The sequence below is a fragment of the Typopeltis vanoorti genome, chromosome 5, assembly GCF_054136105.1.
Source record: "Typopeltis vanoorti isolate ZY-2024b chromosome 5, IOZ_Tvanoo_1.0, whole genome shotgun sequence".
Lineage (NCBI taxonomy): Eukaryota > Metazoa > Arthropoda > Arachnida > Uropygi > Thelyphonidae > Typopeltis > Typopeltis vanoorti.
This window is the reverse complement of record NC_143553.1, coordinates 118,145,236-118,169,552: the sequence shown is the minus strand read 5'-3', so window position 1 is coordinate 118,169,552 and position 24,317 is coordinate 118,145,236. Positions and strand designations below refer to the sequence as shown.

The 24,317-nt window shown below is 36.6% G+C and overlaps 1 protein-coding gene across 1 annotated transcript in view; it reads right to left on the bottom strand.

Moving 5' to 3' along the window:
• The window catches only part of Lac (septate junction protein lachesin), a 122,412-nt gene that overhangs the window by 39,682 nt on the left and 58,413 nt on the right, over positions 1 to 24,317 (bottom strand). The window contains exon 2 of the mRNA XM_090392681.1: positions 15,684 to 15,793. Within this exon, the coding sequence (XP_090248807.1) occupies positions 15,684 to 15,793 (110 nt within the window). The remainder of the gene's footprint in view (positions 1 to 15,683; positions 15,794 to 24,317) is intronic.

Below are 24,317 nucleotides of genomic sequence, written 5' to 3'. Positions count from 1 at the left end.
ATGGATATATCAATTGTATTCTGGTTTCTCAATTATTTGACAGTTGTGAAGTTATAAAAAAACATATAATATGCGTAATTAATATCAATAAGCTTTTGTTGTGTTAAACTTTTAAAAACCTTACCCCGGTGATGTAAATTTTATGAACAAAACTCGTTGGGTTTTTTAATTGTTTATTTTTAATAAACTCTTTATATTAATGTGTGGTCTCAATACTGAAAACTACCTACAGATTTGCTTGTGTATATTCACAGCATAGCATACCTTCTTCCTCACTTCTTATACACATACACCCATTCACCCCACACATGTTCAATAGGATTGAGATCAAGGCTCTGGAAGCCAGTCAAGTGTGATCATGTCCACAAACCATACAGTTAAAGCAACAGCCTTATGACACTGTACATTGTCTTCCTGAAAGAGACAATGGTCAGCTCCATAGAAATGCCACAAAGTAAGAAGCATTGCATTGTCCAGAATGTTCAGATACCCCTCAGAGTTCAATGTTCGTGGCACCACAAACAGAGGTCCAAGGCCAAACAAGGAAAAAACGGGACTATACCATTACACCGCCACCTCCAAATTTCATAGTTGGGATTATGCACTGATAAGACACATTCACCAGTCATCTGCCACACCCATCCATCTCTTGGTAGAGGATATAGTGTGATTTGTTTCTCCATAACACAGCTTTCCATGCTTCCACATCCACTGTACACACTCTTTGCACCACTGAAGACGATGCTGCGTGTTTCTTTTAGTAATGTGACGCTTGCATATTGCAGGCTTATCATGTTGGAAATTCATGTTGTCGGCCTCTATTCTGAATGTTTTTCTGCAGATTCATGTTGGCCGATGAATGGAAGGTTTTTCATATTACCCTTCATAGCACCCTACCCCTACAGTCACGTTCGGTGAGTGGGGCTGTCCACTGCGGGTAGCACCTACAGTTGACTCCGTGCACTTCCATCTCAGTATGATATCACTGACTATTGACCAGGGACTGGACCAATTTGTTAACAATTTGCCAACCAGATAGGAATGCATCAGGGTATCCTATTACAATGCCACTTTCAAACTCCATCAGTTTCCCTTCTTGCAACCATTTCAACCAGACACAGTTGCATTGACTTGGGAGCATAATATTCCTCCAATTTATACTGGCTACAAGCACATGACTTGATAAATGGCAAGATGCACCTTGCACATGGGGGTGTCCATTGATTTGTTTCCAATCAGTGTATATATATATAATCATAAAGTGCTTATGTAGCAGTGGAGAAATGGCATTTACTTCAATAACACTACATCGCTAGAAGAAAAAATGAGCCATTGGAGGTGTCATGTAATAAGTTTTAAAAACAGCCGTTTTTCAGATGGCTGTTGAGTTAGTTGATCGTTTGTGCATGTAAGTAGTTTTGCCTTTAAATCATGCATTTTAACCCCAAAAACTGACCACGGAACTTGCACTATTTCAGACAATAACATAGCGCATTAGGGCCACAAGATGGCAGCATTTGTCTGCCGCATTCTCTTTCCTGATGCCTAAGAAAATCACCAATATTCTTATTCCAGCTGTCAATGATGGCTAAGAATGCAGAATAGCTGCCCAAAATAGCTGTCAAAAAAAGTTACAGGACCTTGCCTACTCCATTTATGGACTAAACATCTATTTCAGCACATACAGAATTATGCTCTCATTCTTTTCCTATGTTTCTCTTATTCTTTCCTTTGCTTATTTTAGCATTATTATTACTACTACTATTATTCTGAACCTCCATGGACTCTCCAGATTCATTGCAGGAGGCCCATCTTAGACAACAAAATCTATCATACCATCTTAAACACGTTCACCAACTATCACCATCCTCTTAGTCAGGGCCGGCAGAAGCGGGCATGCGGGCACCGCCGCCACCGTTCATAAGTTCATTTTTAAGAAACAAAATTTTTATCATGAAAACAAAAAATTCTTAGAATGATCAATATTAAAATAAATAAGGCCAGATACACTGAATAAATATTTAAAAAAACCGGCTGTTTACAATTTTGCAGCGAGAGCAGGCTAAATGCTTGCCTGCAGAGTTGGTTTACTGCAGTCTATCTAAAGTGAAAGGGTAAACGGTTTTTATGTGCAGAAACGAATTTTCATACAAAACATTTCTTGCTAGTTAACCCGTCATGTGGTATGCATCTCAGTAGGCTACTGACAGTAGCGCAGCGCAGACTATTATTTCGTCTCTGTGTCGTGTTGTGTAATAATTTCTTGTGGGTATAAAATAGAAATGGAATCAAAAATTAAAAAAAAGTTATCCGGTGCACAAAATCGTAAGCGTCATTCTGCGAAAGAAGCAGATGTTAAGAAACAAACTGGGGGTCTTAATAAATGTTAATATATTAAAATATTCTGATGCAGATTGTAACCAACTCGATACATTAGAAATCAGAGTTGAAGAACCGTGCACATCATCCAGTTTGCATGAAAACACTATTGCAACTATTGAACAAGATAACAAGATGCATAATTTAAGTGAAAAACAGTTAGGAGAAGATTTAGTTGTAGTTAACCACGAAACTAACACATTGTTAGTCTCTATAAATTTAGAAGATCCAGGTAAATGGGGAAATATTGATGAAAAATTACGAGTTGTGTTAATGAAATGGAGCCTGTTCAAAAGAAATATAAAATATAGCCCAGAGATACATATGGTCATAAATTTGGTGATACGTATTATAATAGAAAAATGGAAAACGGTGAGCTCGTGCCAAGAACATGGCTAATTTATTCCGAAACTTTAAATTCTGTTTTTTGCTTTTGTTGCAAACCTTTCGCACCTACCAAATCAAGTAGTCTTGTAGAAGGTTATAACGAATGGAGAAATGTAAGTATTACTTTGCATATACATGAGACTAGTTTAACTCACATGAAAAATTTCTTAAAATGGAAGGAAGTTGATAAAAATTTAAAAAAACAAAACTACTATTGATTGCTAGACTCAATGGAAAAGAAACATTGGATGAGTGTTTTAGAATGCTTGATTGAAATAATAAAATTCCTTGGAAGCCAAGATTTAGCTTTTTGCGGATCATCTGATAAATTATATGAAAGGAATAACGGCAATTTTTTAAAATTAGTCGAACTGTTTGCAAAGTTTGATCCTGTTATGGAAAATCATGTTGAAAGGACCCTACAACAAAACAATAGAGTACACTATTTGAGTAAAGACAGTCAAAATGAAATATTGGAAACTTTAAGTAATGCAATCATAGATACAATTTTATTATCAATTCGAAAATCTAAATATTATATCCTTAATTTTAGACTGCACACCTGATGTAAGTAAAACAGAACAAATGACCATTATTATTCGCTTTGTTTCCTGTGACAATGGAATTGTCAAGATCAGGAAAAACTTTTTAGGTTTTGCAGATATATCAGATTCCACAGGATGTGGTTTATGTGCAACAATAATGGAACAACTGGAAAAATGGAACATTACCATGGAAGACATGCAAGTTCAAGGGTATGACAATGGGGCAAATATGAAAGGGAAAAATATGGGCTCCAAAATTTGCTTTTGAACAAAAATCCTCGAGCTTTTTACGTGCCATGTGCTGCTCATACTCTAAATTTAATCATTAACGATGCAGCCAAAGTGAATGCAGATACAATTAGTTTCTTTGCAATTATTCAAGAAATATACAATTCTTTTCATTCTCTTACAAACGGGCAATCCTTTTAAAGTTCGTAAAAAAAATGAACACCGAAGCAGCCATCAGAAACGCGATGGGAAAGTAAAATTAATGCAATCCGCCCTCTACGATATCAGTCAAGAAAAATTTACGATGCACTTTTTGAAATTTTAAATAATGAAAATTTTAATAAAGAAACTCAGCAGGAAGCACAAATATTATGTGCTAAAATAAAGGACTACAAATTTATTTGCTCTCTTATAACTGGGCATGATTTACTTAACAGAATAAACCCTGTGAGTAAAATGCTTCAAGACAAAAATATGAACATTACACTTGCATTAGAATCTATCGAAAACTTAAAAATCTTACAAGAGTATCAATCAGATACAAATTTTAAAGAAGTTCTAAAACGGCAAAAGAACTGAGTGAAGAAATAATTAAATGTTCTAATTATTTCTGAATTCTTTTCTTATTTTCTCATCTATCTTGAGTTTCTTTTATTTTCCTAAAAGATAGTTCCACTTATAAAAATTATTAAAATTTTTTTACAAGTTACTAAGAATTAATAACTTGTAAAATGCAAGAATTTTTTAAACCTAAGTTCAAATAAATTTTAACTTTAATTAAAATTCATTCTAATTTTGTTAGCGATTCGGGTTGGTGAGAAGGCTATAATCCCTGTATCATTATATTCAATGATTAAAGTGAAGTAGCTTTATCAAAATTTGCTTTAACTTTTGAGAATATTTTGAATATTCAGGTTTTTAACGATTATCCTGCCTAGTCAACAACCCCGGTTCGTTACATTTATTTATTTAAGAAATTTCAAATAATTTAAATTTTTATTATCGTAAAAGAACCACACGTGCCTGGATCGTTACAGGGGCGCTTAGATAGACACTGCATGCAGGCGACAAAGACCCTAGCGCCGGCTCTGCTCTCAATCATTGAATTCCATGATCCAACCACTCTACATGCAAAAAAAAGCCACTTCTCACCTGTCTACTCACTATCTCCTTTTGCAACTTCCAATATTGCTGCTTGTAGTAAGTTTCCTTCCCCTTGTTCTACTATATGAAAAATCTCTCCAGTGTCCATCCTGTAAATACCTCTCGACAGCTAAAATGTCACAATCATGTCACCATTTATCCACCAATATCACGATAAAAGTTTAATGGAGTGAAACAGCACTAAGAAACAATTGAATACAATTGAATATAGTATTCAGCGCTTCCAACATTTCTCTAGTCTTTCGTCTATATGTTTAAGTTAGTTTTATGCAGTTTTTGTGTGTGTGTGTGTGTGTGAGTGTGTGTTACTAGTCTCATTTTGTACTTCCTGACTATGTCTCTGTAACTGAGATGAAATAGTGGAAGCATTAAATAAGTATTTTTAATAATTTCCTAGTGCTGTTTCACACCATTAAACTTTTATCGTGACTTCATTTGCCCATCTGTCCAGCAATTCTACTGAATGCCTACAATATCAGCACATTACTAATAACCCTTCCAAGCTTCACATTATATGCAAATAACCAAATATTTCTCTGCAACTCAATGACAATATCATTGATAATGTTAAAAAAGCAAAGGTCCCGGTATTGATTCCTGTGACCTTCCTTTTCCTTGATACTACTAGGCCGTAAATAACTCTATGATATCTATCCCCATGTCCGATCCTATCAGTGATCCTAACAAGCAATTAAGCACCCATGACCTTTCCAAGTATTCTTGGACTTTTCAACCACAACTGTAACTCGAAGATAAGGTGGTTAGCCCTATGCCTCCCGGTGTGTCCTATGTCTGTAAAATGCAGAATAGCTGCATTTGCCTGCATTTGTGTTCACAGGGCCGTTTGCCTGTTCTGGGGGATGAAAACCTGAGTTCCTGGATGAAAAAACCCCTACCTCCATATGAGACCAGCTAACTTGCCTTTCATCAAAAGAGACCAGAAAATTCCTCATGTCACTGGCAGGAATCGAGCTCAGGTCTTTCCGACCAAAGGGCTTCATCTATACTGACTGAGCTACAGAAGCTTACCCCATGTATTTCAACTTAAATATCAACTTATCATGTGGAACTCTGTCAAATGCACTTGAAAAATTCAAAAACAGTCCATGCCTTTCTCCCTGTCAACTGCTCATTGCTTTATTATAAAAGGCAAGCAAATTACTAAAACAAGAATCCCTTAACAAATCCATGCTGACCTTCATGGAACATATTACCCTCATCTGTCCAATTTTGCATACTATCTCTTCATCCTTATGGTCCCTTTACTAGATGCTGCCTCAGACATTTGCCCTCAAGAATTCCTGAAATTCTATTCCCTTACTACTGCATGCTGTTTCCTCTGTCCAATTTATACTGCTATAAATTAAAATCTTCCATAATGGCCACTTGCTTTGCACTCACTAAACTGATCTGCCTAAATATTTCCTGCTCAACATCCTTTGAACTCCCTTTCCAATAGCAACATCCCACTAAATATCTCATGCTGTCCACCTCCACCTCAAACCACACACTTTCAAAACTATTAGCACTGTTTCCTTTTAAATTCTCCACTCTGAAAGGACACAATTTGTCACTTATAAGTAACACTCAACCATCCTGTTTGGCCTTCATATCAAGCTATTGGCACATTGGTTATTGCCCATTCTCTAATCACGTTTCACTGATTCCAGTAATCTTTAGATAGGCTGAGGCTACAACAATGCCACCAATTCATTTTCTTTATTCCTGATATTCCAGGCATCTGCATGAAGAAACACCAATACATCACATTTGTATACCTATTATTATTCCCTTGATACTCGCTGGCCTGGTTGGCCAAGTGGTTAGTGTATCCGCTCTCCAGCCAAAAGGCTGCAGGTTCAAATGCCGCTGTAGACATGTCTGCGATTGTCTGTGAAAATACTAGCAGGGGTGATGGGCGGTAGATGACGTTGGTGTAGTTGCGATTTGTTGTAGTTGGTGGAGACAGAGAGCTGTAGAGCAGGTGCTCTCCCTCAATGAGTCTTTGGACTCCCTGGAGGTGTCACGTAATAATAAAAATAAAATATATTTTACTTTCTCCCACTCCTAAGTGACCATCCCAAAAGATTCTACCCATGCTGCCATCCACCCTAGAAACTCTAGCTTTCCTGCCCTAACATTCTTACTTACCCAGAAAACATCAATAATCTTTCCACATATCTATGTCCTTCCAGGTTCAAATGCCGTCCATCTCTTGCATACAGCTCTCCTCTATTCCTCATATTGAACCCAAGAATTAACATATTCCAGCCCTCACTTTCGACGCATTTTTGATATCATGTCTTTAATTATTGTTACTCTTCTCCTCAATTTTACATTATTATATCAGCACAATGCACTCACTACCTTTCCTCTCACAGTTTTTGGCTGCACAGTTGCCAACATTACACTCAAATCTCTCAACACCTTTCAGATCTTTCATACTAAACATCAATATCATCTCATCCATATTCTAATCCTCCCTTCAATCATGCTACACATAACTCTTTCTTGGCAAACCCTCATTTCTGTAACACTGCTACAGCCCCTACTGAAACCTGAGATACTGTTAATGAAATTTCCCAGCTCTTCTTACTGTCTACATTTCATGCAAACACGACACCCCCCCCCTTACTTCCCCATCTCTTACCTGGCACATTTTAAATGACAGGAAGTGTATATACTGGAGGTGTAGCATACAAAAAATCTTGTCTAATACTTTGCAAAATGTAATCTTATCTTTAAATGGTGGCAAGCTGGGTGACATGATTAGTAAACAGTGATATGACGACCACCATAATCAACAGAAAGAAAAAGTATAATATCTCAAGCAAGTTCTTGGAAAAGTATTTCAAACTCAAAAACTTCCAAATGCAAACACACCACACTCAATCACAACCAACGGGCTAAAATTTATGCTAAAGTGATAACAAAAAATGCTTATAATTAATATGAAACTTAAAATCTTTTTTTTTTTCTTTGACCATACATTGCAGAATGTTAAACTCTTCACCCTCTAGCAGTAAATTCATATTTATAATTAATTATTTTCAGATATATTTTTATTTAATATATAATTATAATTTACATTCTAAATGTATACAGGATGTCCAAAAAAAAAAAAAAAAAAAGAACTCCAGGGTTTTCAATGAAATTTATTTTATGGTATTTTGAATCAGAAATATATGTAGGATATATTATCAAAGTACAATGTCACAAGTTTGATTACCTGTTAATGTAACTCAATGTGTGCACCATTTACAGTCATACAGACAACAAACCCGAATTCCACCTAAGATCACACTCAGTTAAGCATATCCATAAGAATTGCTTCTATGGTCGCTGTTATTCTATGGGCACAGGTGGGAAAGAAACTGGGTTTTTTCTTAATACGGAATGTCTTTTACGTAGTCCCTAAAAGAAGAAATCCACTGGAGTCAAATTGGGACTGTGTGATGGCCAAGCAATAGAAACCCCCCCCTCTCTATCCCTTTTCCTGGGAATTGGTTGTTGAGTAAAGTGACAAGACCTGATCCTATTGAAAACTGAGGCCCTCCACATTCTTAATCTGGCAAAACATAGTTCTGTAGCACATCCAGGTATGCCACACTCGTAATTGTCTCCACAGGATGAAAAATAGCTCAACAATGCAATCATGCATGATGCAGCACCATACGATTCACAAATCCATGCACACGAAATGTTGCCTCAACAGTCATGTGAAGAACAAACTGAAGTTTATAAGCATGAAGTTTCAATCTCTTGTGAATAATGCCATGGACCGTAGTTTTAGGAATGTTTAATTGACGACTCACACAGTGAACCAAATATTTCGGGCTATGCTGGACAGTTGAATTCGTTCCATGTTTTCCACAATTGTTGTAAGCCTACCTGTTAAGCCAAGAACTGTTGATGCCACTTACAGATGCTGTTGCCACTCCGAACATTCCTACTCCGCTGAAATTCCTTTGGACAGTTGTCACTGACTTCATTTCTGCAAACCATAACATGCACTGTGCTTTCACTTGTGGCAACACCATTACTGCAGCATGGCACTACTGTACAGCTATCTGGTGGAAAACATTTGAACTACAACTTGAATATTGTCACTTCACAAATATGCTCAAAACACCATTGTATGGTGGTTCAAATAGAAAATACTTGTGTTAGAAACTCTGGAATTCTTTTTCGGACATCCTGTATTTATATTTATTTTCTTTTGCACTCATTCATCTTCCATTCGTTGTACACTATCTACCAATAACTGTCTGGACACTTTAGCAATTTACAATTGATACAAGCAGGCGAACCCTAATATCAGGTATGTCCACCTTTGGCTTTAATCATCTCCTGCACCCTTTGAGGGAGGCTTCCAGAAATGTGCAGCAGCCATCAGGTTTTTGTCTCCATTCCTCCATCAAAGCAGCACTGAGTTCACCGACAGACCGAGGACGTCTTGATCTGGATCTCAAATGCCACTCCAATTTGTCCCACAGGTATTCAATGAGGTTGAAGTTGGGACTCTGCACAGGCCAGGGCAGTTGTTTAACACCCATCTCTTTATACCATTTCATAACAGTTGCAGCTTTGGGCACTGCTGTCTTGATAGTAACATGGGTCTATTCCATAAAAACTCCACATAGTAAGCAGCACCTGATTATCCAGAATATCAAGGTATTGAGATGTCTTCATGGAACACAGACAACAACCAGGTCTCACTCCAAACTAGCTGAATGCACCCCCACACCATTACTCCTCCACCACCAACTTTACTGATTGTTTGGTGGTGGAGTATTTGTAATTCATTTCTATTTTGTAGACCAGCATTTCCCAAACTATGTTCTGCAGAAAGTAAATAAGTGTTCGATTATATTAAATAAGTGTTCCTTGAAAAATTATCAAAATTAATATGAGCCTAAAATGGTTTTAAATGCTGCGACAAATTCAAATTCATTCCTCCATCAAAGCAGCACCGAGTTCACCGACAGACCGAGGACGTCCTGATCTGGATCTCAATTGCCACTCCAATTTGTCCCACAGGTATTCAATGAGGTTGAAGTTGAATTCAAATTCAAATTCAACATGTTTGAAAATCGGGCACTCCTCACTTTGCACGTGGATTGTGCTATTAAGATCAGTGCACGATGGCCTTGACTCAGCCGATGGCTGACAGCCGCCTGCAGTTGTTGACACCTTCAAGCACGAGTGACGTATGGAGGTATCTATTCTAGGAAACATTCGGTCACAAGCAAGGTCAATGTGATGTACTGTGGCCTGGCACGGCTGTAGTGTGCACTGTCCATTTTTGAGATGCGATACAGCCTGCTGCAGCGATTAGCTTTACATTGAATACAAGACTGATGATACTTGACTCTAACCAAAGTGTTCCATTAAAATTTCAGGATTTGTGAAGTGTTCCGTCATAGGAAAAGTTTGACAAATGCTTATAGACCATCCGTTCTCATATAGAGAGTGTTTCAATATTAAAGTATCTAAAAACTTGGTGGGTACCTTAACCTCGGCCTTCTCTCATTTCTTCTTTTCTGGTTTATGAATTTGTGAATTCTCACATACTTGTTCATATCAGTCAGCCTTCAAATCAGCTTGTTCAAGTAAGTCTTCAGATTATGGAGAGGAGATTTTGAAAATAAAAAAAAATTATTTAAAAAATGACCAACAGGGAAATATTTATTATTATTTCGTGACACCTCCAAGGAGTCCAAAGACTCATCAAGGGAAGAAATCTACTCTGTAACTTTCCATCTCCACCACTTCATTCACCAACAACTGAACCGCTACTACCATCATCATCATCTACACCAATGCCATCTACTCTCTACTATCACTACTGCTAGTGGTGGTGGTGGTAGTAGTATTTTTTGTCTGTAAATTGCATGTGTTCTGAAGGCTGAAATCAGAACACATGCAATTTTGTCTAATATGCAGGATGAAAAACCCAAGTTTCCAGGAGAAAAAACACGTAAGAGGTATGAGCCGATCTTGTACCTCTGTATGAGACCGGCTAACTCATCTTCAATTGAAAAAACCCATACAGAGATTCCTCCCATCACAACGAGAATCTAATTTAGGCCTTTTCCAATTGAAGGGCACAACGTACTGTCATTCTTCCAATGGTGTCACGAGTGGGAGAAAATTACATTAATGTGAACAGATAGTATATTATCGTGAAATGATTCAGAGTTGGTGAGAAACAAAGTTATTCGATGATGTTTATTTCACTCATCATAAAATAATGTGATACAAGAAACATATCACATAGAACTAACATGCTGCAAGGGGACTGTCAAGGAGATGACATTCATTGTGTTGGCCTTTATGCAAGACCCATACAGTATTGCCTACAACAGAGTAAAACTGATCTGTCAAAAGGTTTTGCACAGGTGAAGAACTTTTCCACCATTACAACATGCTTAAACCTCAAAGCCCAAAGCCACAGGTGGTGTTAAGGTCTGGTGAATGACATGGCCATTTCATAATTGTTGATCTTCATGTCCATGTAGAGAAGATATCTTGCACCTCCCCACTTTTTGCTAACAACATCTTGATGCAAGATGTTGTTAGCAAAATAAGCATCACTGAATAACTTCATTTGTCACTGACTCTAAATGATTTTCCAACCACATACCATCTATTTCACGTTAATGCAATTTTGTCCCACTCACAGGGCCATATTTCCCTTATCAGTCATTTCTGAACTAATTTTTTTAATGTCAAAATCTCTTCCCCATGATGTGGTAGGGTAGTGCCAAACAAGTTTGAGAGTATTTCATTTAATAGTTCTCTATACAGATAGCTCTAAATAGGGGTACTTTAATTTGAAATACTCTCAGAAACAATAGCCATAAAATGTGACGCGAACTCTATCAACGTACACAGGCCCTACATAATCTCCGAGGTTTGGAAGCTTCACAACATAAAATTGAGGTTACAACCGACCAATAGGCGATAACACAAACACTTCAAAAACAGAAGCACCTACCCGACCTGACATAGCATCCACTTTCCCAATGTGTTCAGATGACGACCAAAAATAGTCGAAACCGACCGCACCCTGTCAACCCCCTTTTCCCCTTCTCCCTCCCTATATAAAAAATCAACCCTTTCACCTTTCCCCACCCTCTATAACATAATAATATAATATATATGTTTATATATATATTACTGAAAAAAACCCGGGTTTTCTAATTTAATTTTCCCAAATTGCCTACCCCTCCTCCACACACTCAGTAGTTTTCAGACATCGCAGAAAGAAGAAAAGCCGCAACACCCAGAAAAAGGTATGTGTAAATTTCTCTTCCTTATGCTACATATACTTTTTGGTAAATTTACATCTACAATGCCCTAATAATCCGTGAGTAAATAGCCAATGACATTTAAACAGGGGCACTCCTAAACTGAAGCAGGCAAAATAGCCGTAATTATAATAACTCTCAGAAATTTCATTTTAGATTCTGTATTTATTTTACCTTTTGTGGTCTATATATAGTACCAAACCATGCCATTTTCAAGCAATCTTATTATCTAAATCATTGTCGATATTATTATTATATTGATTATTATTATATCCTGAATACAGAAAATTCTGAAAATGAAGATATTAGAAAAGAGCTTCAGAATATTAACATCTAAAACAGCATAAACAGAGCTAGTAGAGAGTAGTATAGTCACTTTTAAATATCACTCAATACGAGACCACCACTCTGCTTATTGGAGGATTGAGATAGTATGAACAAGTACAATTTTGATCTCTAGAACTAGGCTCCCAGATTATCTAGCCCACAACTATCCCACAGTACTATATGTGTGGCATTTAATCTGTGAGTAGCAGCATCTCTAATGGGTGACATTCACATTTTTATGTGAATTTTTATATAAAAGTGTTTTTACACTTCTAAGAGAATAGGAGATTAGACAAAGTAGAGCAAAAATGGCAGTAGGAAGAACAAAATCTTGGTGGACTGATGCAGTTAGGAATGCCTTGGATAAGATAAGAGCTGACCAGATTGGAAGACTGACGGTAATTGATCAAATTGAAAGAATATTATTATGATTATTATTATTATTTCAGTAATCTCTATATAGAGTCAACAGACTTATTGTGGAAAGCCCACTCAACCAGCAAAATGCCTATCATAATGAACTTTGAAGTTATTTACACTCCCTGCATTCACAACGTATTCTACTCACCAGCAACTCTCCATGTAAAAAATCTACAACTCGCACCCTTCTTCACCACATATTTATACAACTTCCAGGAATGAACTCTCGTTCATCCCATCGTAACATCCACTCTTTTTATAATTCCTTCTGTATTAATCTGATAAAATCCCTGAACTAACTTGAAGGTCTTAATCATATCTCCTCTTTTCCTCCTGTTCACCAACCTCTGTAATCCACATTCCCTCAAACACTCTTCATAACCAACAGTTCAGATGTCAGTTTGGTCATTCATCTTTGGATCCTCTCTAGTGATTCCACCTCACAATGAAAACTAGGTGACTAAATCTGAGCACAATAGTCCATATGTGGTCTAATCGATACCTTATATAAGTGTATCACCACCTCCTTATCCCTATATGTCAATGTACTTTTTATCATAGCAGCAATATGATGTGCAGTCTTTGCAACACTTGCATTGAAACAATATTTTTAATAATAAACTAGTGTTATGCCGTTGTTTTCTCTAAAAATCTTAATGCCTTCCTTAATGTAATTTCCTTCCCTATGCTGTGATCTATCCCTTCCAGAAATTTCTAACCTTAAACTCTGAATCACCCTTTTGTAATTTCCCTATGAAAGTGAAAATTAGCCACCAACTAAGAGTGAATTCTCTAGACCTTCTTTCTGGGGCCGTCTCCTTTTCAGACACTGACAAATTTGTTTTTTAAAGCTGCACCAGTCAGAGTCCTAGGACAGAAGCATCCTTGTTCAGAGAGACCTTCCCAGAATCTTAACACCTAACTTATCTTACTAAAGTTCTACAGCATCTGTAGAATTCTTAGCTTGCAGTCTTGACTCTAACGTTCTAAATTCCCCTTTCTTATTCCTTACGCATAGGTTCAGATTTTATGAGTGGTAAGTTGGTCTCATGCTCAGGCAACACTCAGGTTTATATAATAAAACATGTTTATTAGGATCTTAGAGTACTTACAATTAGATTCAAATACACACAAGAATTTAACTATTAAACACTAAATCAAACTGGCAAATACAAATGAACATTCTAATGAATAATCAACAACTCTAGCCTCTAAGTTAATCAATGATACACATAACATTCACAATACAAAAGTTCAAATCAGATTCTATCCACAATTCTAGCTCCATACATTAATTTGGTCACACACATGAGCATAAGTTTTCAGACAACCAGTCCAATGAAAACATCAACAAATTACTAAGCATATTAGTCATTCAACATTCCCTAAGTATCTGTCCATAATCTCCTTTCCACTAGAAACTGATTTGCCCCTCCTTCTAATACTATTGGAAAATTAGTAAGAAAGTTCTATACTTTACCATCACTGTGTCTGATTACCATCTCTGCCTGGTCCGTCTTCTTTTGCTGGATAAGACTCTACATTTCCATGTTGTTCATCCGATAAGGCCTTTCTCTGTGCTTAGCGATGCTAGCATTCGTCTCGATCTTTTTGGTCACTATGGTCAGCGTTCCCGCCTTTGGGAAAAAACTTTCCGCTGCCTCATTCCGATAGGACTTCTATCGACGGCCGGAAACAGTGGACACCGACATCTCATGTACTGCCCGTTCGGCACCCATCAAGCATTCACAGGGGAAAAGCTCACCGTCCGACATCGTAGCACATTCTTCTATTGGTCAGCAACCTCAGGTCCAAGCAAGAACAGGAACAAAACTTGAGAGAGCTTGAAGCTCACGAGAATCCTTTATTCTATCTCAGTTGCACCTTCTTTTTTGCTGCGGAGATCTTCACATGCCACTTTCCCTTGTGCCCTTAAGCTGTTTCATCATGACTCTTCTCCTCGAGGAGTGCTCTTTTCGGGGAATGTGAGCTCAATTCGCCTTCCACGTAAGCCTTCGCCTCAGGCATTACGCTAAACTGGGTGGCTAGCACGCGACCCTTGGGCTTTTGTCTACACTGGATGTACATTTCACATAGAATATATTTTGATCGCTACAACTTACAAAATGGAATTTCTTATTTAGACAAACAAAATTCATTTTTCCTTTGTTCTTCACATTGAAGTTATTCATTTATGCTCCCTTTTTACAATTTGTTTCTTTACTATAGTACAAGTATCTCTTAGTTATTTTATTCTTGTTAAATCTTGAATGAAATAATTTTAATGAAAATTCCTCGTTCAAGATCTAACACCTTAATTGTGTTTAATTATAGTATTGTACAGAAAATTTACACGGCAAGCAATCAATGATTATGCTGATGAAAATAACAAAGGTTATAAAGGAAATTCTAATTAAATGAGCTTGTTAGTTAATGTTGTAAAAATTATAGGACATAAGGCCTCATATAGGACTTTAGGTTTTCCTGTATCTCTCCTGTTTTCATCTTTGTTACTGAAGGGTACCTGAATGCACATGTTTAATCCCATTGTATTAATACCTAATGATGCAATTTAACTTTGATGAAATATAGGAAATAATAATTAAATATTTTTAGTTATCAAGCTTATGTTGTAAAGTTCCTTAAAAACAACATATGATGCTGAAGAATCAACATAAGTCTAAATACTAGGAAATACCAGGTTGTAAAAATTAGTAATAAAAGGAATACATAGTTAACAAATTATACAAATTCTTGGGTTAAGATTTTAGATTTTTGAGAAGTAGAAATGCATTTAATTCATATCAGTAATTACAGTTTTGACTTTTTATGGTAAAGGGGTACAGTGGGAAATAACATATATATGTTTTCCATTTTACTTGAATACATTTTGCCTTGATATTTTTAACCGTGTACTTACCGAATATTCCTCACCATATAATACAGTGCAATGCAGTTCCACAGTATCACCAATGTTAACTACAGTTTCTTTAGAAATAAAGGATATAGTTGGACTTCTCTGTGCCAAAACTGAAAGTTAAGAAATTAACAGTATAATAATGAAACCACTGGAATAACAAAATGCAATATAAAAAAAGTAAATCAATGGAGGAATATTCAGGTAATAATTCTGGATGAAACTGTTATAATGAAAATGTTTTCATCTTTATCACAAGTTTTCAATTACCATAAAGATGACTGTTTTTATATGTTATAATATTATTTATATTCAAACTGACATTTTTGCTATCTATTTTTCATTCATTCAGGTATTATCTCTAATCTAGAGTTGGCAACAATGATTCTCCTCTTCTCCCTAACTTGCATAATGTGTATACTGTAAATTTACAGTGGAAATTACTTTACACGAAAAATAAAAATCTACAGAGAGACAAATGAAACTATTACTGATTTTATCCTCTTCCCTCCTTTGGTTAATTTTTATACACAACATTTAAAGACCAAAGTACTCAACTTTAAAACCTTTAGTCACATCATCTATAGATTGCCTGCACTATGTAGACCAAATACATATAATCAACGTTAAAAAAAGAATCACTGTCTTCGGTCTTTTCTTCACATAATAGTCACATGTTCCAAATACTTCACTATATTTTTCTATTTACAGAAAATCAATACACACTGAAATATAATTGATAAACAATCACATCATAATCAGCCCATCAATATCCTCAAAACATTAAGCTATCCAAGGCTATTTGTTTTAATGACAGCTTTTGCAACTGAACAACTACTTTTGCCACTTTTTTTTTAGCTAATGGCTACAACCCCTATAAAACAAATTTTATGACCCATCTCTCCTTCTCCAAACACACAAGACCAAAACATTACTATTACATCTGAAAAGATAGCTTCATACTACATTTGGTATGAAGGCCTAGTTGGCCAAATGGTTAGCATATCTGCTCTCCAGCTAAAAGGATGTGGGTTCGAATCCCGCCATAGGCATGGATAATTCGTGATTGTCTGTGAAAATACTAGGGATGGTGGTCGGCAGTAGATGGCATTGATGTAGATGATGAAATTAGTTGCAGTTGGTGAAGTGGTGAAGATGGAGAGTTGTAGAGTAGGTGTCCTCCCCTCAATGAGTCTTTGGACTCCCTCGAGGTGTTGCATAATAATAATACCACATTTCAAACTAGCAACTCTCATCCACTCACCAAAGGATAGACTATCACATCCTGGCATGTATGAAGTGATCTGTATCTAACTTAGTCTACTACAGACAGGAAATTGTTAACATCTGTCTCAGCAAACATAAGGGTTACATTTACTACCATAGTTATGGCAAGTCAGGACTAACAGATGCTTTAGAACACAACATCCCTTTATAGGATTAAATGGAAATAAACTAATGTACTACACAGAAATCATCAAAACTCAGAGAGTCAGCAACAGCAATGAAACACTCTCCTAATCTCAACAAGTATGGCTGCATTTAATTACCTAAAATTTGGGAAACAGTCACTCTAAGATCAACTCCAATCCAAAAACTATAAATTTTTTTATTTATCCAACTTCACAGAGTGTCAAGTTAGGACATCAAGTTTTGTGTCCATTATAAAGTCATTTGCGATTATGTCCCTCCTTCTAAACTCCTCTCTGTTGTACCGCGGCAACAGACTCACCATCCTAACTCTTTCTTTTCTTTCACTACCTTTAATAATACTTTCAAGTCCTCTCTCATAAAAAATTTATCTCCTTTCAATTCATTCATACCCGCCACAACTATCACAAACATCCCGCCGTGGGCATGGATGCTTGTGATCGTCTGTGAAAGTACTAGTGATGGTGGTGGGTGGTAGATGGCGTTGGTGTAGTTCCGGTTACTACTTTTTTTTTGTGTAAGGAAAGTGAGGAATTGAAGTATGTGTCAGATCGTGAGATTGTTGCGGATGAAGAAAGCCAGAATGTGAGTGAAAATAGTGGCTTAATAGGGAATTGCAATGTTGCACAAAATAGCAATGAGAGCGGTGATCGAAGAGAGAGTGAAAGCAATTATACAGAGAAAAAATGGTTTAAATGATGAAAAAATGAGGAATTATTTGTAAGGAGTGAGATCACAAGGTTAAGCAGAGTAATACACACTGCACAGCAGCAGTTGGACACCTGCAAAACTCTTTCCAAAGTGCCTCAGCTAACGGAAATAAACAATTGTTTGAAAGGAAAAATAAGCGTAAGAGTGGAAGAGTTTCAGAAATGAAGGAAAGAGTTTCTACGGTGACTCATTATTAAGAGGTGTGATAGATGGGAGTTTAACTAAATGGTACTTACCGGGTGCGAAATTCAAGGATGTCAGTGAGAGTATTAGAGCGCAAAAACAGAGGGTGAAAGAATTGTGGCAGGTACGAATGAACTGAAAGGAGATAAATTTTTTATGAGAGAGGACTTGAAAGTATTGTTAAAGCTAGTGAAAGAAGAGAGTGACAGAGTTAGGATGGTGAGTCTGTTGCCGTGGTACGACAAAGAGGAGTTTGGAAGGAGGGCCATAATCGCAAATGACTGTATGTGCAGGTCATGCAGACGGTGTGGTGTGGAATTCGTGGACGTGTGGAATGAGTTTGATGGGCGAAAGGATTTATACAAGATGGATGGCCTGCATTTGAATGGATTTGGTGTGCGGAGACTGGAAACAGTGTTGCTGAATGAATTGAAAATGGATGTGCAGAACCAGGGAAACTAGAACTACCAAGGAGGGGAGGGAGTGGATATGCGGACATCAGTGAGACAGTTGAGTGTAAGAATGTATATAATGTACCCGAGCAAGTATTAAGGACAAGTAATCGGAATGGGATAGTTAGAATAACGCATCAAGATAGGGTGGGACAAAGGGACCTCTGCATTTCATGTATACTAATGCCAGGAGTATTAGGAACAAGAAGGAAGAATTTTTGGCCTTGGTTGGCTCTTCCTGGCCACAGGTTATTGGCATTAGTGAAACATGGCTGACGGAAGATGATACAGTTAGTGGGATAGAATGTGTAGGTTATAGATGTGTTTAGGAGGGACAGAGAGAATAAAATGGTGGGAGGAGTGTTATTGATGATAGCTAATGAACTGCAGCCAAGGAGAATTGAAGTTGTATTGCAGGATAGTGAAAATAGCTCATTTGAGGCTATTTGGTGTGAGATTGAGACTGGCAGAACAAAATATACTGTTCGGTGCTGCTATAGTCCAAGCGATGGAACAGATGGTGGAGATAGTATGCATAAACAAATTGATGAAATGAGTGGAAGGAGGGTAATTATTATGAGGGATTTCAACTATGGTAACATTGATTGGAAGGAGGAGAGGACACGTGAGGAAGAAACTGGAATTTATTCAGTTACTGAGGGATAACTATCTCAGACAGCATGTAATGAAAAATACTAGGGGTTCGAGAGTGCTTGACTTAGTAATAGCATCTGAGAATTTGAATCTAATGAATATTACCATGTTGCCACCTATTGGTGAGAGTGATCATAAGGTCTTGACCTGGAAGGTGGCTAAAGGTGTGGAATTTTTCATTAAGACAGGATATGTGGAATTACCATGCTGGAAAGTATGACAAGCTTAGGAGATTGCCTGGTTCAGTGCCATGGCATGTAAAACTGCAAAGGCTGGATGTCGACAGAGCATGGGAAGTGGTCAAGGAACATTTACAAGAGGTTATGGCTGATTGTATACCTAGGGTCTGAATAGTAAAACAAGTAGGGGTTAAATGGATGAATAACATCATTAAGCTTGAGCAGCAAAAAAAGAAACAACTTTGGAGGGAATTTAAAGAGAAAGGTGACCTGCAGGCACACAAATGGTATAAAGCTCAGGCCAGAAGGGTAACAAGTGTGGTAAAAAAAGCAAAAGCGGATTATGAAAGGAAACTAGCTATGCAATCTAAAGAGAATCTCAAACAGGTCTTTCAATATGCTGCAAGCAAAAAAAAAAAAAACTCTACACGGCAGAATGATTTTAAGGAATCCCGATGGTAAGAAGGTCACTGAATCAGTCGATATAGTGGAATTACTGAGCGAGCACTTTGCAAGAGTATATCATCCAGGTGGTGACACTGAAGAATGAAGGAACCGTTAGTTTATAAGGGAATTGTGATGAATGAGGTGGAAATGAATGGTCTATTACAGAACCTTAATGTGAATTCATCTGTAGGATTGGTTGGTATGCTGGCACGGGTCTTACGTGAAGCTGCTAAAGAATTATAAGTGTCCTTGACCATGTTGTTTAATCTGAGTCTCGGGTCTGGTTTAGTCCCGAAGGTGTGGAAAGAGAGGAAAATAGTTCCACTGCATAAAGGAGGATCCAAGACTACTGCTGCAAATTACCGACCGACCAGCATATCGGGAGTCATTGTCAAGGTCTTGGAGAAAATAGTCAAGGGAAAAATACAGGAATGGATTGATGAAAATGAGATACTGTATGGGGGGACAGCATGGCTTTGTGAAGGGTAGATCATGCCTCAGTAACTTGCTCAAGTTTTATAACACAGTGCGGCTGAACTGGATAAGGGTAATGGGTTTACGGTGATACTGCTGGACCTGGCTAACGCCTTTGACAGGATACCACATGAAATTCTAATCCATAAACTGCAACATATGGGAATGGATATAGGGTTGGTGAGATGGATAGTGGGTGGTTGATGGAGAGATATCAGAGAGTACTTTATTCAGGAGTAGAGTCCAAAAGATGGCCTGTGACTAGTGGTGTGCCACAGAGTTCTGTTCTGGGACCACTGCTGTTTAATTTGTTCATTAACGATATAGGAAAGGATCTAAGAGGAACAGTTCATTTGTTTGCTGATGATGCAAAGTTGGGTGGGGCAATAGTGAATGCAGAAGATGTCAAAATCTTGCAGGATGATTTGGATAGATTGGAGTTCTGGGCTAAGGAGAATGGATGTCAATTTAATGTGACAAAATTAAGGCTATGCATTTTGGGGTGAAAAGATTAGCAGCAGTATACCACATTGGTGGAATTGTACTCCAGGAGATTGATGAGGCCAGGGACTTGGGAGTGTTGGTGGATAGGGAGATGAAATTTAGGGGGCACATTGCAAAAGTGGCTAAATCAGCTCATTAACTCACTTGGTTGTTGAAAAATACTTTGACAAGCAGAGACAAGCAAGTTATTGTTCCTCTGTACCGAGCCTTGATAAGACCTCATCTCGACTACTGTACCTAGATTTGGTCACCTAGTTTTCTTCTTGATGGGAAGGAGGTGGAGAGGATCCAGAGGTGAGTGACCAAGATGATAACAGGTCTATGGAATGAACCTTATGAGAACAGGTTGAAGATTTGTGGGTTGCAGAAATTGGTTGATAAGCAGAAAAGGGGAGATATGATTGAGACATTCGAATTGCTGAAGGGTTTCTATAGGATTAATTCAGAGGATATTTTTGAGATCAGGACTGGTGGTGGGAAAACTAGAGGACATCTATGGAAGCTGGGCAAGATTGTGGTTAGCAAGGGTGTTAGAGCTGGGTTCTTTACTTTTAGATTGGTAAATGAGTGGAATAAGCTGTCAGAGTCTGTTGTGGGTGCTATGACAGTGAGTGAGTTCAAGGCAAGGTATGATCGATACTGTGAGAATGTCGTGTAGTTGTGTGGACATGATGTTTAGGGCCTCCCTCGATGAGTCTAAGAACTCCCTGGAGTCGCCCGTAATAATAATAATCTGAATTGTTATACTTATTGTCACTTGTGCATGGTGACAGAATTTGTACTCTGATAATGCTGGTTTAAAACTATTAAACATCTTAGTTATTGTCTTGGCATTGTTTAATACCACTAAAACATAGATGAATAATTTGTCCACAAGCTTGTGAGTCCTCTTCATTCTCTGTGATTAGCACTATGTTATCTGCATCTCATACATTGTTTCTTCAACCAATTACTTAGAGAAAGCAAGTATTTTTTTTTAAGTCACCAATTAATCAGGCTGTCACTAATTAATCAGTAAACAGTGAAGAAGGCAGCTAGTAAGTGCCGCCATCTTGTAGTCCCTAACCTTAGCACAATATCTTTAATGTCTAAAAATAGAACGAGTTCAATGGCTAATTTTCTTGAGTTTATGGGATGAAAAACAGTTTCCAGGAGGAAAACCCCACTTGCCTGTGCCAGGGATTGACTAACTCGGGAACCGGTCAAAGAAAGGCTTAGAAAATGTTCCTCTAGTCGGCAACTACATTTGAACCCCAAAGTCTTTCTTCATGTGGTCAAGCACCATAGAGTGCAAATGCTACTTCTACTGAGCTACACAGGCTCTGTGTAGTTTTTTCCAAGTTAATAACTAGTTAACTTATTTAATAACATCAAAATGATAACTGCTACAGAGTTAAAGAGGATTGTAAACATAAACAGATATCTCTTGAATAAAGAGGGCTATTATTATTATGAGTGATTTGAACAAGGCTACAGATTGAAGAGAAGAGAGAGAGAGAGAGAGAGAGAGAGAGAGAGAGAGAGTGTGATAAGGGAAAGAAAAATTAATAGAGTTACTGAATAAGAACTACTCTAAACAGTAAGACTCATGGCACAAAAACAGTAAATTTAATAACAGATTCTAAGAATCTCATAATAAATGATGTGACTTATGCCTCTATGTTGAAGAAGGGATACAGTATAATTATAAGGCAGATAATTACAACAAACTAAGAAGAAAGCTTAAATTAGTATCTTGACATGAGAAACTGCATGGCAAGTAAATAAGAAGTGCATGGGGAATAATTAAAAGGTGTCTGACACATCCCCAGAGTTAGGAGAATAAATCACATGGATGTTAAACAAATAAAGAAGATTTTAAAGCAAGAGATGGCTTAAAAATAGCTTTATTTCCTGTATTAAAAGAAAATATTAATCCATTACCAAGAGGAAGGTGATAACCAAGCCAAGGGAAATTTGAGAATTTTTTTTTCCTATATGGCAAGTAAAGGTAAGAATGACTGTGGAAAAATAGCTTACTGAATATGAATGACAGGAAAGTGTCAGATGCATGAGAAATAGTCCAATTGTTGAGTGATCAATCATATTGATAACATGCATCCAGGAAGATTATGAAAACTTTCTAAATGCAATACTGTGATATAGAGAATACAATTGGTGGTAATTTGGAACTTTTATTCTATTTTTATAGGAAGGTATTTGTTTTTCTCAATGAAGTTTGAAATGGTAGTTTGTTAATTTTCAACATGATTGCAGTTACTGTTGGATGTCTTTTTTTTTTTTTTAGGAAGTTTTTTTAAATTTATATCAGAGGAGATAATATGCTGATTTTACTGAAAAAGGTCTGATATTGAGAACTGCAGTAGAATGGGCAGTGGTGGTGCTTAACACCAGCAACTGCAGTATTCCTGTGTGCCTCTTGATGTCATAAGTGGTGGTGATATATCAATTTTATCAACTCAAAAAAGTCACAATATTTATTGGGAGGGGAAGGGCTGAGGACCAAACACACTTTAGGATGTGTATTGGCTTTAGTACCAGTTACTATGATAATTTTTATTTTCCCCAATAAATATGCTATTGGTTATTTAATGTATATTATTATTATTATTATGTTGTTGGTCATACTATTCTTTTATTATAATTATTTCCTGTGTGGTTTAATCTTATGTATGTTAAAGTTGAAAGATTAGGTCTTAAACTTATTTTCATTTATATTACTTAGTAATGTTTTGTTACTTATGACAATATGTGAAAGAGATAGGGTCCTCACTACATGTCGTTACGCCCACAGTTAACCATGAGTCACATCATGTAGTCAACCCTCCTAGATAGGAGATGACACATGAAATGGAATGTTTTGTTTGTAATTATTTTCTTACTATGTTAGTTTAATTTAATATTATCACAGTAAGAAAAAAATTACATTATTATGATAATATATATTACATTATTATAATTATGGTAATCATTAAAAGGTATTTTTATATTTATGTTTTAACATTTTTGTTATTTTAATTTGTGGTATCTATGTGCTATCTTAGTTGGGTTAATTTTTAAAGCTGCACAAGTTGGCCATCTCTTAAGAAGCTGCATGCTGTTATATCCATATCTATATTATAGTAATGTACTTGATGTATGCCCAAGTCCAATGGCTTTTCTGTATTCATACTAAAATGAATTACAAAAACTAGAATCTCTTAAAATAATCTACCGACAGTACTTAATTTTATAATTACTCGATAATATAAATTTCTATCATCTTATATATATACGCATTATTACTACCAACATTATAATTACTCCCTGTAAACCAATTTCATAAAAAACGACTAAATAATATGTCGTTGTTGCTTTATTTCGAAAAATACAAAAATGAATATGTTTATGAATAAATAATTAAGTGTACACATAAACGATATATCGCTGGGGAAAAAAATGAGCAATTTTTTCCTTAGATTTAAAAATTCGCACTTTTATTAATATTGATTGTGTTAACAAGATATTTTTTTTTCATGACAAACATTAAATGCATTTTTATAATTAATATGCGGTCAAATATCCAACCAACACAACCGACGAAAAGACTCCAGGTTTACCGA